At 37.1% G+C, this 14,358-nt stretch overlaps 1 protein-coding gene across 5 annotated transcripts in view; it reads right to left on the reverse strand.

Moving 5' to 3' along the window:
- Window positions 1-14,358, reverse strand: part of SLC27A6 (solute carrier family 27 member 6) — a 96,509-nt gene that overhangs the window by 38,625 nt on the left and 43,526 nt on the right. For all 5 annotated transcript variants that reach the window (XR_006817642.1, XR_006817640.1, XR_006817641.1 and 2 more), the window contains 2 exons: window positions 9,414-9,608; window positions 2,264-2,354 (listed from right to left, as the gene is read on the reverse strand). Coding sequence is in view for 2 of the 5 variants with exons in the window: in XM_045998789.1 (XP_045854745.1) it covers window positions 2,264-2,354; window positions 9,414-9,608 (286 nt within the window). In the remaining 3 variants the exon portion in view is untranslated. The remainder of the gene's footprint in view (window positions 1-2,263; window positions 2,355-9,413; window positions 9,609-14,358) is intronic.

Raw genomic sequence — 14,358 nt, forward strand, 5'->3', positions numbered from 1 at the left:
TGACTACTCATATGGGGTTAATTCCAGAACACTGTAAACCAATTATATCATTTTAACATTATTCAATGTTCATTGCTCCCACTCCTGCTGGACATCCTGGCTTCCACAGGCACATATGCCATTGGCCAAGCCAAGTCTGGTTGGCTACTGCAGAGGCCCCTCATTGTCACTGTCATGGACACCTTCATCATCATCGTCATCACCATTGTTACACTTCCTGAGTGCTTTCTGGGGACCAGTCACTATTCTGAGCACTGTATTTTTCTGATTCTCATCACAAACCTGTAACACAGGCCCTCATATCATCTTCATTTTACAGTAAAGAAACCAAGAAAGATATAGTAATTTGCCCAATGTCATACAGTTACCAAATGTGGGAGATGAGCTTTGTTGTTGCTGTTTTAAAGCCTCAGGCTCCATGCTGAGATCAAGACTCAAATGCTTAACTGACTGAGGCACCCGGGTGCCCCTGAGATGGGTTTTTATAAACTGAGTTCATCTGACTCCAAAGCCTGTCCTCCAACACATATTCCTTCAGTTACATTCCCTCTATTGCAGAAATTTCTAAGCCTCTCATGTTCCCCTTAGAATTTATATTCTTTGTTTTTCTTCTTCAAGACACAGGTCGACAGTTTTTTCCCTGACAAATTATTGCAAATGCTTAAAAAGATCATAGTATTCTTCATCTATCTATTATTCCAGGCAAATGTATGCAAGATACAGTATCATTAATGGAAAAAATATTGAGTAATTTATAATGAGAATCACAGAACACTAAAGCAAATGTTTAGGGACAATCTGCTTTTTTTTTTTTTTAAAGATTTACAGATTTATTTATTTATTTTAGAGAGAGAGAGAAAGAGTGCGAGCACAAGTCAGGGGAGGAGTACACGGAGAGGGTGAGAACGAATCCTCAAGCAGACTCCCACTAAGTGAAGAGCCCAAACAGGGCTCAATCCCAGGATCCTGAGATCATGACCTAAGCCAAAATCCAGTCGGCCGCTTAACCGACTGAGCCACGCAGGTGCCCAGGGACAATCTGCTTTTTTAAGAAACCCGGAGTTTGTACAAGCAGTTCTGAGACTCAAGTTCCAATGTTGATACTGTCCTAAATGCAATAAATAAAACACCAGGAGTGCATGGCTGGCTTAGTCAGTAGAGCATGAAACTCTTGATCTTGGGGTTGTGAGTTTGAGCACCATGTTGGGCGCACAGATTCCTTAAAAAAAATAAAATCTTAAATAAACAAAACAAAATAAAATACACTAGAAAGGTGTGAATAAACAAAGTCTTTACAATCTTTTTAGAATTGGCTTTTCTCTTGGACACAGCTTACAGACCCGAATTAGGGGAAGATATTTGATAAATGCTCTTAGGTTTGAAATTTAGAGGACAGGGCGATTTGTTTTTTAATAGACAAGGCTTATATTCTTTCCAAGCTTCCAGCTATCAAAACACACAAACAAGCCAGGTTCACAACCTTTATCTCCACATTTGAAGTTAAGATTTAAATGAATTCATCTTTAAAATGTAGCCTAAGCATATTCTGAAAAAAGTAAAAAGTAATTTTGGCCTGATTATCCAGCCTGAATCTCTAAACAATTCCAAGTGCACATATCTACACTGAAATCTCTAGACTGATCATATGCAGCAGCAGGTTAATTGTCTAACCAAAAATTATCAGAAACAATACCTTGGTGGAGGAGAGAAATGAGATGGAGAAAAGCAGCAGGTGGGTAGCAAACCACATGCCAGGCTTTCTGTAGGACTCTGCACACACCACCTCATTTAATGGTCAACAAGAACCTCACAAAATAAATATTGTCAACTCTGCATATGAAGAAAATGAGTCTCAGCTCGAGTGGTCTGCCCAAAGTTGTACATTTTCTAAGGACGAGAGCCCAGATATAAATGTAAGCCTGCCTAACTTTCCACTATACCTAGAGTGATAACTAAGGCATTCTTTGTTACATTTTATCTTGGTGATAGAGGACATTAGCACTACTGTTACAACTAGAAGAGTGGATCAGGATAAAAAGGATCCCAGTAATAATCCATTTTAGGTTTTAGTAACTGACCATCTGAGTGATCCAACTGGGATCCCTAATACCTAATAATGAAACTATTCTACCTGGTTGATATTCCAAATAAATCTCATCACATATCCGTAACAGCTACTCTTTCTTCTCTAAATTCAGTAGTAATTAAATAGAAATTCAGAAACTTTTGCCTGAAAAGGCATGGTCAAACGCAAGAATCTTACCTTTCTTCACATGAATACACCAGCCCTGTTCATTTCTAATGGGTTCATCTTTCTGAAAATCATACTTTAGCAAGTCATAACTGAAAAGAAGCTGCAAAAACAAAATTCAACAAACAACAAAAACAATAACGAAATATTTATTTGTGCAGTGACATCTACTGGTGGCAGAGTTTATGTTCAGGCAACTGAAATAAAGAATTAGAAAGCAGATGTACCAAAAAAAGTAAACTTTTCTGATAAAAATTAAATACATATTTGAAAATCAAAACTGAAGGCATTAGTAAAGAGCACTTATATGATGGCATTTACTTACATTTCATTTTATGTTGCACATTACTTTAGCAAAACATTAATTTTATTCTTTTTTTTTTTAAAGATTTTTTATTTATTTATTTGACAGAGAGAGAGATCACAAGTAGGCAGAGAGGCAGGCAGAGAGAGAGGAGGAAGCAGGCTCCCCGCGGAGTAGAGAGCCCGATGCGGGGCTCGATCCCAGGACCCCGAGATCATGACCTGAGCCCAAGGCAGCGGCTCAATCCACTGAGCCACCCAGGCACGAGCAGTATCAAACATCCCGGTGCTCAGTCACATACTCTACTAACTCTAGCTAAAAGGAACATTTCCTGCTTTCTTCTTTTTGCAGCCATTCAAAAATATCCCTTCGGGGGCACCTGGGTGGCTAAACTGGTTAAGCATCTGAATTTTGGTTTCAGCTCAGGTCATGGTATCTCAGGGTCTTGGAAATCCAGCCCCACATGCTTGGGATTCTCTCTCTCCTCTCCCTCTCTCCCTCTGTTCATGCTCTCTCTTTCTCAAATAAATAAATAAATAAAATTTTAAAAAATCCCCTGAAAGTTTTAATAAAACCAAAGTTTCAACTACATGAAGACAAGAATTTCATTTTAATTTACAATCCCTTAAAAAAGGGATCAGATGCCTATTTGACTTTGAACTTTTCCCTAGGCCTTTCTCCTTTACATCCCTAAACTAACACTCAGTACTTCTGTGCTGTGAGATAGCAAATTTGTTAGAACATGCTCATCAAGTTGGGAAACAACCTAGTTGGAAATCTCTCTTTGTCCCTGAATACTTCCAGCTACCCTGCTCCTGTCATGTTCACCTATCCACTAAGAGGTGATTCTGGGAGGAAAAATTGCAGATTGGTTCAACCCCACCCCTTCCTTTCATATATAAGAAAAGTGAGGTTTTGCCAATCAATTAAACAAGCTTTCTCATTAAGGTGAACTAGAAAACAGTCATCTAAAAATACAAAAAAAATAATAAGGAAGAACACATAGAAGAAGAAAGACAAAGAGGAGGAGGAACAAAGTGAATAAATATAGAGCAAATAAGTGGGAAAAGATGAATAAAATTAATAGGGTGCCTGGGTAGCTCAGTCGTTGGGCATCTGCCTTCAGCTCGGGTCATGATCCCAGGGTCCTGGGATCGAGCCCCAAGTCAGGTTCCCTGCTCCGCAGGAGGAGGTCTGCTTCTTCCTCTCCCACTCCCCCTGCTTGTGTTCCCTCTCTCGCTGTGTCTCTCTGTCAAATAAATAAATAAAATCTTTAAAAAAAAACTTTTAATAGACTATATAAAGGATTGCAATTGACAAGCATCATTACAAGTGTGTTTAAATTGATAGAGAGAAAGGTAGGAAACTGAATAATAAAATAATCTATAAAAAATGATACCACACCATTTTAAGTAATGCAATCAATTTAATTCCCTTGAATTTAACCAAAGAAAATGGAACCGAAGTTAAATTATGTGTTTCTTTAGCAAGAGGGAAATCAGTGCCTGCGGCATCAAGAATTTAACCTTAACCCCAGTTTACCCAGGGGTCTGGCTTTCACTCTCAGCTTCTGGGAGAGTCTCTCTATGCCTTGCAATGTCATGGCCAACAAGGCTCTGTGTGTTAGCCTAAGGGCTTTTGGCATCGACATAGTGACAGTATGATTCAGATTGAGTGTCTCTGAGCCACATGAATAACATGATGTGGGGTGGGGACTTGGGGTCTCCCAGCTTGACCTTCTGAGGGATTCGGGAAAGAGGTCAGCCTCACAAGCAACCAAATAGGTTTAAATGATGGAGCCGCAAAGAAGATTGCGGACACCAAGGCTGGTGAGTGTCCCTAGCTGGCAATACTCCATGTACATGGTCACATGTCAGTTCCAGGAGAGTAATGCCATCCTGACTCCACATAAAAGGACCCCTAAAAGCCTTGCATTTGGTGTCCTTCTGATTCTGCCCTATTGCTTCTCCCTCCATATGATTTTAATCCGTATCCTTTAGATGTAATAATAATAATTACAAGCGTAACAGCTTTTGGTAAATTTTGAGTCCTCAGCGAATCATCGAACCCCAAGTGGGTTGTCGGGACTTCAAAACTGGCAAGTGCTGTGAGAAGTGACGGTGGTCTCATGGAGATTATTGCCTAACTGCACTGCTGGTTAAATTTCCTGGTCCATAAAAATTGCCTACTTTTAAAATAAATAAGTTTACAGAAATTTGAAGCTATCTTATTATATCCTTTTATTTATGTACATACTATGAAAGATGAGAAAATTAGTACCTGTATTTCCTCCTCTCCTCCCACCCAATTTCCATCGTAGTTAGCGCTGTATTTTTATATTTTCAGGACTGATACTGCCATCCCATCTACAAACATAATTTGGAGCTCTTCAATCTTCTGTATTTAAATGGATTCAATCGAACCTTTTAACTGAAGGCGATTTCTTCATTTCTAAAATCTGCTTTCTCTTCAGGTTGACTGGATATTTCCACTGAGTGAATTTTATAAAGATGTATGATTTTTTTATACATATAGGGGTATTGTATTCTCTGAATTCTTAAAATTTTGAGAATATTTCTTTGTTGCCTTTTTACTCAAAGAACAACTCAGTCAGAAGTAAAATTCTTAGGTGAATACCTTCCTTACTTTTTAATTTTTCCTGGCTTTGAGTGTTTAGTTCTTGTTTTAAGAGATACCTGAGATGATTCCCATCTTTACCCTACACTTTGTACAATCTTTGTTTTCTCCTTATGGTTCTTTATGTTCAGTAATTTTACCAGTATATATTTTTCTGGTGGTCATTTTGTACTTTTTTTTCCCCCTAGAACATAGTGTGCTTTATTGCTAAAGACTGAAGTCTTTAAGGAAGTTTTCCTCTATTAGGTTTCAAATCATTTTTTTCTTTTTTCTTTCTTTTTTTTTAAACTTTTTTAAAAAGATTTTATTTATTTATTTATTTGACAGAGATCACAAGTAGGCAGAGAGGCAGGCAGAGGGAGAGGAAGGGAAGCAGGCTCCCTGCTGAGCAGAGAGCCCGATGCGGGGCTTGATCCCAGAACCCTGAGATCATGACCTGAGCTGAAGGCAGAGGCTTTAACCCACTGAGCCACCCAGGTGCCCAAATCATTTTTTTTTCTTTTTGATCTTTTTTTTTTTTCTTGCAGAAACACCAATTAGTGGATGTCAGATGATTGTATATGTTTTCAAAATCAATCTTTCTCATTTATTTTATATTCTTATTTGTTTATTCTTTTTATTATGTTTGTGTGACTCCTTAATCCCAACCATCTTGCTTCCTAACAATGTTTAGAGCCTCTAATGTGGTGCTCATCTCTGCAATACTTTCATTCTTAGGCCCTTTTATTTTTCTCCTTTGAACTGAGTATGTCTACTTTTCAACTCCTTTTGTTAATTTATATTTCCCTTGTACTTCCCTTGTGCTCAGTCACATACTCTACTAACTCTAGCTAAAAGGAACACTTCCTGCTTTCTTCTTTTTGCAGCCATTCAAAAATATCCCTTCGGGGGCACCTGGGTGGCTAAACTGGTTAAGCATCTGAATTTTGGTTTCAGCTCAGGTCATGGAATCTCAGGGTCTTGAAATCCAGACTTTCGAGCTCTTATTTATTTTTAAAAGATTTTATTTACTTATTTGTCAGGGAAAGAGAGAGCACAAGCAGAGGGAGGAGCAGGCAGAGAGGGAGAAGCAAACGCTCCCAGAGCAGGGAGCCTGATGTGGGACTCGATCCCAGGACCCTGAGAGTATGACCTGAGCTGGAGGCAGAGGCTTAAGGAACTGAGCCACCCAGGTGTCCCACTGAGCTTTTATTTTATTTATTTATTTTTAAACATTTTATTTATTTAATTGACAAACAGAGAGGGAACACAAGCAGGGGGAGCAGCAGAGGGAGAGGGAGAAGCAGGCTTCTGCTGAGCAAGGAGCCTAAAGAAGGGCTTTGGGCTCCATCCTAGGACCCTAGGATCAAGACCTAAGCCCAAGGCAGATGCTTAATGACTGAGCCACCCAGGCTCCCCTGAGCTTTTATTTTTAAAGAGAATATTATTGCAATTTTTTAATCCGTGGGAAATTGTTTTACTAAATATTCCCTAGTCATTTTATAGGGCTTATCATTTTGCTGTGTATTTATATTTTTTTGTCAGCTACCTTTTATTAAGACTTCTTTTCTTTTCTTTTTTCAAGTTCTATTTCTTCTAGGGATTTCATGTTTGTTCTCTCCCAATTTTATCATTCCTGGGTGTAGAGAAGCCAGTCTGTAACTGTCACTTGGGTTTGTCTCTCAAATGCTGTCACAAAATTTTTTAGTGTTTGCTCTGGGGGCTTATATGGCACACATTTCTTTCGGCTGCATACATTTAAATGGTAAGTACAGCACACAGCAAGGACATTTGGGACGCAGGAACTTTGTGTTGATGCCTCATCTTTTTCCTTTTTTATTAACAGCCTATCTCTGTTTAGATGCTGATTTGTCTGTGAAACGGTAAGTGGAAGCTTCCATTAGGTTCATAGAAGTTTTTGAGAGATGGACTTATCAGATCTCTCCACATGATTATGAAAGTTATTGGTCCAAATTTTTCTGGTGACTTGGTATGTAACAAAACAATAATATATGCATACTACAATAATAATGAGAAAATATATAACTGAATTCATATGATACCAGGTACAATTTTTTTCATTTCCAAACTGAAAAAAAATAAAATAAGTTGAAAATCAGAAGTTTTCCAAATAAATTGGGGACAATGACTTCTTGCTTTATTGACAGTATTACAGTCTGACAGGGAATTTAAGATGTTATAAAATTATAATGAGGTCAAGTCAATAATGTAAAATACAAATCCTCTTCACGTACTCCTGTTGGATGACTGCTTGGGAATGACTCACTTCACTAAGGAGCTTTAATACGAATATGAAATTCTTAATGGTACCAGTGCAATGAGTTGAGAAAATTAACTGTAAGGACTGAAAAACTCAATAAATATCAGTACTTACTTTCCCAAAATTACTTTTCAGAATGCAGCTGCACTTCTGAGAGGTCAATAAGACCCTCAAAATCCCAAAGAGTATATCTTAAAAGTAGTTTGCGCCTTCTCTAGGTTCCAAACACGAGATAAATTCATACCAGCTTTGAAGCTATTTCTTTACTTTTTAAAAATTATATGTCTCTCTCTTCTGATACTTCTCGCTAAATGTTTATTTCCCGTTTCTTTAATTTTTGTTTTTGATCAGTTCCTTATTTTTATTTTGAGTTTATTTCAGTTGCTTTTTAATTAACCCCCAGAAATGGATATTTAGCTCACAAATTTTCAACCACTCTTATGTAGGTCCAAAGTTTTGAAATGTAACATTTTAATTTTGATTCAGCTCCCATTACTTTTTTTTAGATTTATTTTTATTTATTCACTTGAGACAGAGAGATAGCACAGACAAGAGCCCGAGCAGTGGGAGGAACAGAAGGGGAGAGAGAGGGACAACCACCAGTAGACTTTCCGCTAAGCGTGGAGCCTAAGCATGGGATCCATCCCACAACCTGAGATCATGACTGAAGCCAAAATCAAGAATCAACTGACTGTACCACACAGGCACCCCATCTCAAATTATTTTGCAATTTTAATAATGATTTTTTGTCCACTCATAGAAACTTACAGATATTCTATAACCCAATATATAGATGACCTACCTGTCATTTTAAAAATTTATTTCTACCTTAATTAAACTGCTGTCAGAGAACATAAGCCACATTTAATCCTCTGAAGTTTGCTGAAATTCCCTAAGTGGCCCAGTATTCTTTGTGAATGTTTCATAAGTGCTTGAAAAGAAAGGATATTCTGCAGTTTTTAGATGCAGTATCCTATAAATGTCTGTTAGTTCAAGTAACTTGTTACTACATATTCTACAGCATTGAAGGTTTTATTTTATTTGTTCTAACAAATACTGAAAGAGCTATAATACAATATCCTACTATGATTCTGGAGTTGTTTATTTCCACTTGAGTTTATAAACATTGTGCTATATAAATTTAGAAACTTTTCTTTAATTTCACTTTTATTCTTTAAAAAATATTGTTCAGTGTAAGCTTTATTTTGACAATTACTTTCTCCAAAGCAGTTGAAGACATTGTTCTTTTGGCTTCCATGGTTACTACTGAGAAATCAGCTGGAAGTCTTTTACTCCTAGGTAAGTGATTTTTTGGGGTGGCTTTTAAGATTTTAGTGGTATCTTGGTTTATTAGAAACCTCTACATAATTTTTTAAAAGATTTTATTTATTTATTTGACAGAGAGAGCAATCACAAGCAGGCAGAGAGGCAGGCAGAGAGAGAGGGGAAGCAGGTTCCCTGCTGAGCAGAGAGCCGGATGCAGGGCTTGATCCCAGGACCCTGAGGTCATGACCTGAGCTGAAGGCCGAGGCTTAACCCACTGAGCCACCCAGGAACCTCAGAAACATAGACATAATTTTTGAGTGATATAAAAATGAAGTGTAAGCCGAAACACTGGATTGAAAAGACTCAGGAAAAATGGAAAGAGTCAAATTGACATGTATCAGAAACTTTGCTTGTTTTTTATATATTCTTATTAACTTTGAGGACAGAACAAAAAACACTTGGGTATCATTATCCCCCACATTATACAGGAAAACCTGGGAGACAGTTGAGGTTTTTATAACCTATGGTTCACCTAGAAGTTATGACTTTATAGACGTTCTCAACTTAAAAAAGAAAAAAAAAAAAAGAAAAGAAAAAGGAAAGGTGATTGTATTTACCGTAATTTATAAACAGGAAGTCTAGAAGAGAGGTAAACTGACCTCAATATATTTATGAAAGGAAAATACTGTACTTACTTTGTGAAAGAAACTTGTTCTCCCAACGGATCCTATTTTTCCAGTGTAATTCATGAAACTAATGTTTCCTTCAGTAGCTCCATAAAGCTCACACATCTTAATATTTCCAAATCTGTCTAAAAATTCCCTCCATACATCACTCCGTACACCATTTCCAACTGCCAAACGCACTTGATGATCTTTTTCTCCTTCTCTCTGTTAGAAGAAAAGATTTTACTTGTAATTTATTATTTCCAGTTCTCCATTCTTTCTTTCATTACTATGACTTTATCGGCAAATATCCAGAAGTAAGTTGCACATATGCAATAATGGAAGGGAATTTAAAAAAAAATCACGTTTAACTCTGTTGCTGAACCACGTACAATAGCTAATGAAACTAACACTGGCCTAGAGTAATATACCTTTTATTACCCCATATCTGGTAACACCGGCCTAGAGTAATATACCTTTTATTACCCCATATCTGGTAACACTGGTCTAGAGTAATATACCTTTTATTACCCCATATCTGGTAACACCGGTCTAGAGTAATATACTTTTTATTACCCCATATCTGGTAACACCGGCCTAGAGTAATATACCTTTTATTACCCCATATCTGGTAACACCGGCCTAGAGTAATATACTTTTTATTACCCCATATCTGGTAACACCGGCCTAGAGTAATATACCTCTTATTACCCCATATCTGGTAACACTGGCCTAGAGTAATATACCTCTTATTACCCCATATCTGGTAAAAGATCTTTACCTTCCAGATTACGAAAGCCTTATTTTGGTAGAGATCAGGTAAGGAAGAAAGCATATTTCAGGAAAAAAGCATTACTTTTTAAAAAATTATAAAATATACTTGAGTTTGTACTCTTAGCTCTACTACTTATTGTCTATACAACTTTGAACTAAAAGGTTGAATACCATTGCGATTCTCCATTTATCCACCTATAAAAATGAGAATACCTCTCTCACCTGTATACTGCAGTATATAGGTAAACCCAGGGTCTAGCATAGGATAAACGATACACTGATATCATCTAATCCCTGTAATATTTGACTTGCAAATATTATCACAACTGCTTATAAATATTATTATTTTTATTGTGTTATGTTAGTTACCATACAGTACATTAGGTTTTCATGTAGTGCTCCAGGATTCATTATGTATAATACCCAATGCTCCATGCAATACATGCCTTCCTTACTACCCATCACCAGGCCCTATGACCTGGCAATTATAAATATTATTTTTAAATGTACAATATTCTCACATTTTTTCTTCTGACTGATACTTAAGAATTAGAGAAATAGAACTATATTTTACTCTACATTCAGCAGGCACTATGTTAACATGAATTATACACTGATCAAAAATGAGAAACTCACACCTGTTAGAATGGCTATTTTAAAAAGAAGACAAGAAATAACAAGTGTTGGCAAGGACAGAGGAAAGGGAACCCTTGTGCTCTGTGGGTGGGAATATATATTGGTACAGCCACTGTGGAAAACAGGAGAGAGGTTCCTCCAAAAATTCAAAATAAAACTCCCGGGGCGCCTGGGTGGCTCAGTGGGTTAAAGCCTCTGCCTTCGGCTCAGGTCATGATCTCAGGGTTCTGGGATCGAGCCCCGCATCGGGCTCTCTGCTCGGCAGGAAGTCTGCTTCCTCCTCTCTCTCTGCCTACTTGTGATCTCTGTCTGTCAAATAAATAAATAAAATCTTAAAAAAATATATAAAAAATTAAAAAAAAATAAAACTCCCATGTGATCCAGCAATTCCACTTCTGGGCACTTACGTGAAGGATAAGTGGAAAAGATATTTGCCCCCCGCCCCTGCCATGTTCACTGCAGCATAATTTAGTACCCAGGACACAGAAGCAACTCAAGTGCCCACTAACATATGAATGGACAAAGAAATTGTAGTACACACACACAAACACACACACACAGAGTGGGATATTACTAAGCCAAGAGAAGGGAAATATTGCCATTTACAACAGCACAGATGGATCTTGAGGGTGTTATGCTTTATGAAATAAATCAGACAAAGACAAAAATCATGTGATTTCATGTATATGTGAAATCTAAAAACAAAAGCAAAAACAAAACTCAAAATAATCCCCAATCTAAAGCTCACTGATACAGACAACAGAGTCAAGGAGTGGGGTGAGGGTGAAATGGGTAAAGGAGATCAAAAGGTACAAAATTCCAGATATAAAATAAGTCAGTCGTGGGAATGTTATAGACAGCAAGGTGAGTACAGTTAAAAATACTAGGCTGATTTTGAAAGTTGCTAAGAGTAAATCTTAAAAGTTTCTACACAAGAAAAAGAAATTTATAACTATGTGTGATATTGGGCATTTAGCAAAATACACAAATATCGACTCATTATGTTATACACCTAAGACTTATATAATGTTAAATGTCAATTATATTTACCAAAAAAATTGAGTAAGAATATAGTATGAATTAGAGTAAGAAGATACTATAAGTATAGTTATGATAAATCCATGATTCCCCCTGAGCGACTCCCATCCTTGCCAAAAATAATTATAAAATTAACAAGAAATAATAATACATCAACAATAAAAATCAATATCCCTGACACTTATAATTAAAAATACACAACTGAGCACATTCTTTATCTCAGTTCCTTCTCAGTCTTAAAGGAAAGATCTTTATCTATTAACTCAGTGGGAAAGGCTGGCATCAAGGCCTGCAGGTGGGAACACAAAACATGCTCTGAGGTGTTACGGAAGCAGCAAAAAGAATGAGGAAGGCAGAAGGCTTGGTTGAAAATGTCTAAGTAGCCCCTGCACCCTTAGATATTCCAACATAGACAATGCATCTGGGCGTCCACCCTCGCTACGTGTTATGCAGATACCAGAGACTAACTTTCTGGAGAAGTCCATCCAGACAGTCACCAGTCTGGGGTTGAGGAATCTACTGAAAACAGTAGTGTTACAGAAAAGTATGAATACTAAATGGTGAGATCATTAAACTCTTCTGCTCTGATCTCAGAGCAAAACTAATCTGTAGTGACAGAAATCAGAATACTGCTCACATTTGGTGGGACAATGGCTGATTCTTAAAGCTATCCAGGGGGATGGTCTTCAAGAAAAAAATAAACGAGGGTGCCTGGTGGCTCAGTTGGTTAAGCGACTGTCTTTGGCTCAGGTCATGATCCCAGAGTCCTGGGATCAAGTCCCACTTCGGGCTCCCAGCTCTGTGGGGAGTTTGCTTCTCCCTCTGAACTTCTCCCCTCTCATGCTCTCTCTCACGTTCACTCTCTCTCTCAAATAAATAAATAAAATCTTTTTTTAAAAAAAGAAAAAAAATAAACAGAATTACTTAAAAATACTCCAAGTGCTGTTAAATTATAATGAGAAATTTCAGCTGCGATGGAGAGTTTGAGAGTATTTCAATACTAACTCATTTAGATCCTAATTCATTGGGTGTTTAGAAAGCCAAATTTTCTAAGGAGCAATTATTAGAAATGAAAAGTTGAAAAAATAAAATGGTAATGATCTTTTAATTACATGATGTGCCTCAGCTGTGAATAAAATGTACATATTATAATTTCTTTATAATAACTTAAAATAACCTGATTATCAGGATAATTATATTGGTGCCAAAGAGGGAAAAGAAACAATCTGTAAGAATAGTGAGTAGGAAGCCAGGGAGATGACAATTAAAACTAAAAAATCAAGAAATTAGTAACATATGTATTTTATTGAGAAATATGTGACTAGATAACAACCAAAAATATGTTAAAATAATGAAGAGGGTTTACTTCTAGAGATCAGGTATTCATAGCAGGGGGTTACCTTTATTTTGAAAGTACTACTTGGTTTTTTTAAACTATAGAATTCCTTATTTGATAAAATAAAAATTAAATTAAAAAAATAAACTAGGAGGCAAGCAAGAGTGTGGATATATTGAAAATAAGACTCCAAGCTGCTGATTTCCTTAGCCCCGCATCAGCAACGTTGAAGGTAAACATTTTGCAGACAGAGAAAAAAACTCACTCAAGATACAAGCAGCTCCTTTCAAGACAGAGGAGCAGCTGTGTACTAGTTCCCACCTCCCATGGGCATGTTGGATATGACCAATCTGTCATGGAGTTCGTTCTTGGATTTTCTGCTATCGTTTTTCTGTATAAGACAGTAGTGCTGCTAATCTTAGGATTTATTCTGCTTGAACAGAGAACAATCTTTTATATAGTATAGCTCTTGGATCCTTTCCAGGTCAGAGATGAGTCTCAGCAAGTATCATTACTTACAAAATGTGTTGCGCATTCCAGAAAATAGTAAGAAGGTGTTTATAAACCAAATTCCACAGACTTTAACCTTTTCTATGATGTGCATGCATTTCAAAATCAGAAGAAATATACCTTCTCTTTTTTTCTCATAACAGTAAAAAATGAATCGGTTCATCTTTTCTCATACCCCTCAAAGCATGATCTTCTGGGTTTGTTTCAGAAAGGAAGACCAGTGGTGCCTGGGTGCCTGGTGTGTGCTACAGCCAGACAAGCTTACTAAATGAGGATAAATAATTCATCCCAAAATTATTGGATTGATAGATAAAATCATATTATCAATACTAGAGTAAGGCTTTTGTCTAAAAATATCAAATCCACTTATGTAACTCTTAAAATATCTTTATTTTATGGTCTTCTCTTTTATTTTACTTTTTTAAATTTATTTATTTGAGAGAGAGAGAGAGAGTGAGAGAGCACGTGGTAGGGGGGAGGGCAAGAATCCTGAGAGTTCCTCCTGAGCACGATTCCACTGATGGATCCATCCCAGGACCTGAGATCACAAATTGAGCCTAAATGCAGACTCAGACCCTTAACTGACCAAGACACCCAGGCACCACTGGTCTTCCTTTCTGAAACAAACCCAGAAGATCATGCTTTGAGGGGTATGAGAAAAGATGAACTGATTCATTTTTT

Source organism: Meles meles, chromosome 3, assembly GCF_922984935.1.
Source record: "Meles meles chromosome 3, mMelMel3.1 paternal haplotype, whole genome shotgun sequence".
NCBI classification, from domain to species: domain Eukaryota; kingdom Metazoa; phylum Chordata; class Mammalia; order Carnivora; family Mustelidae; genus Meles; species Meles meles.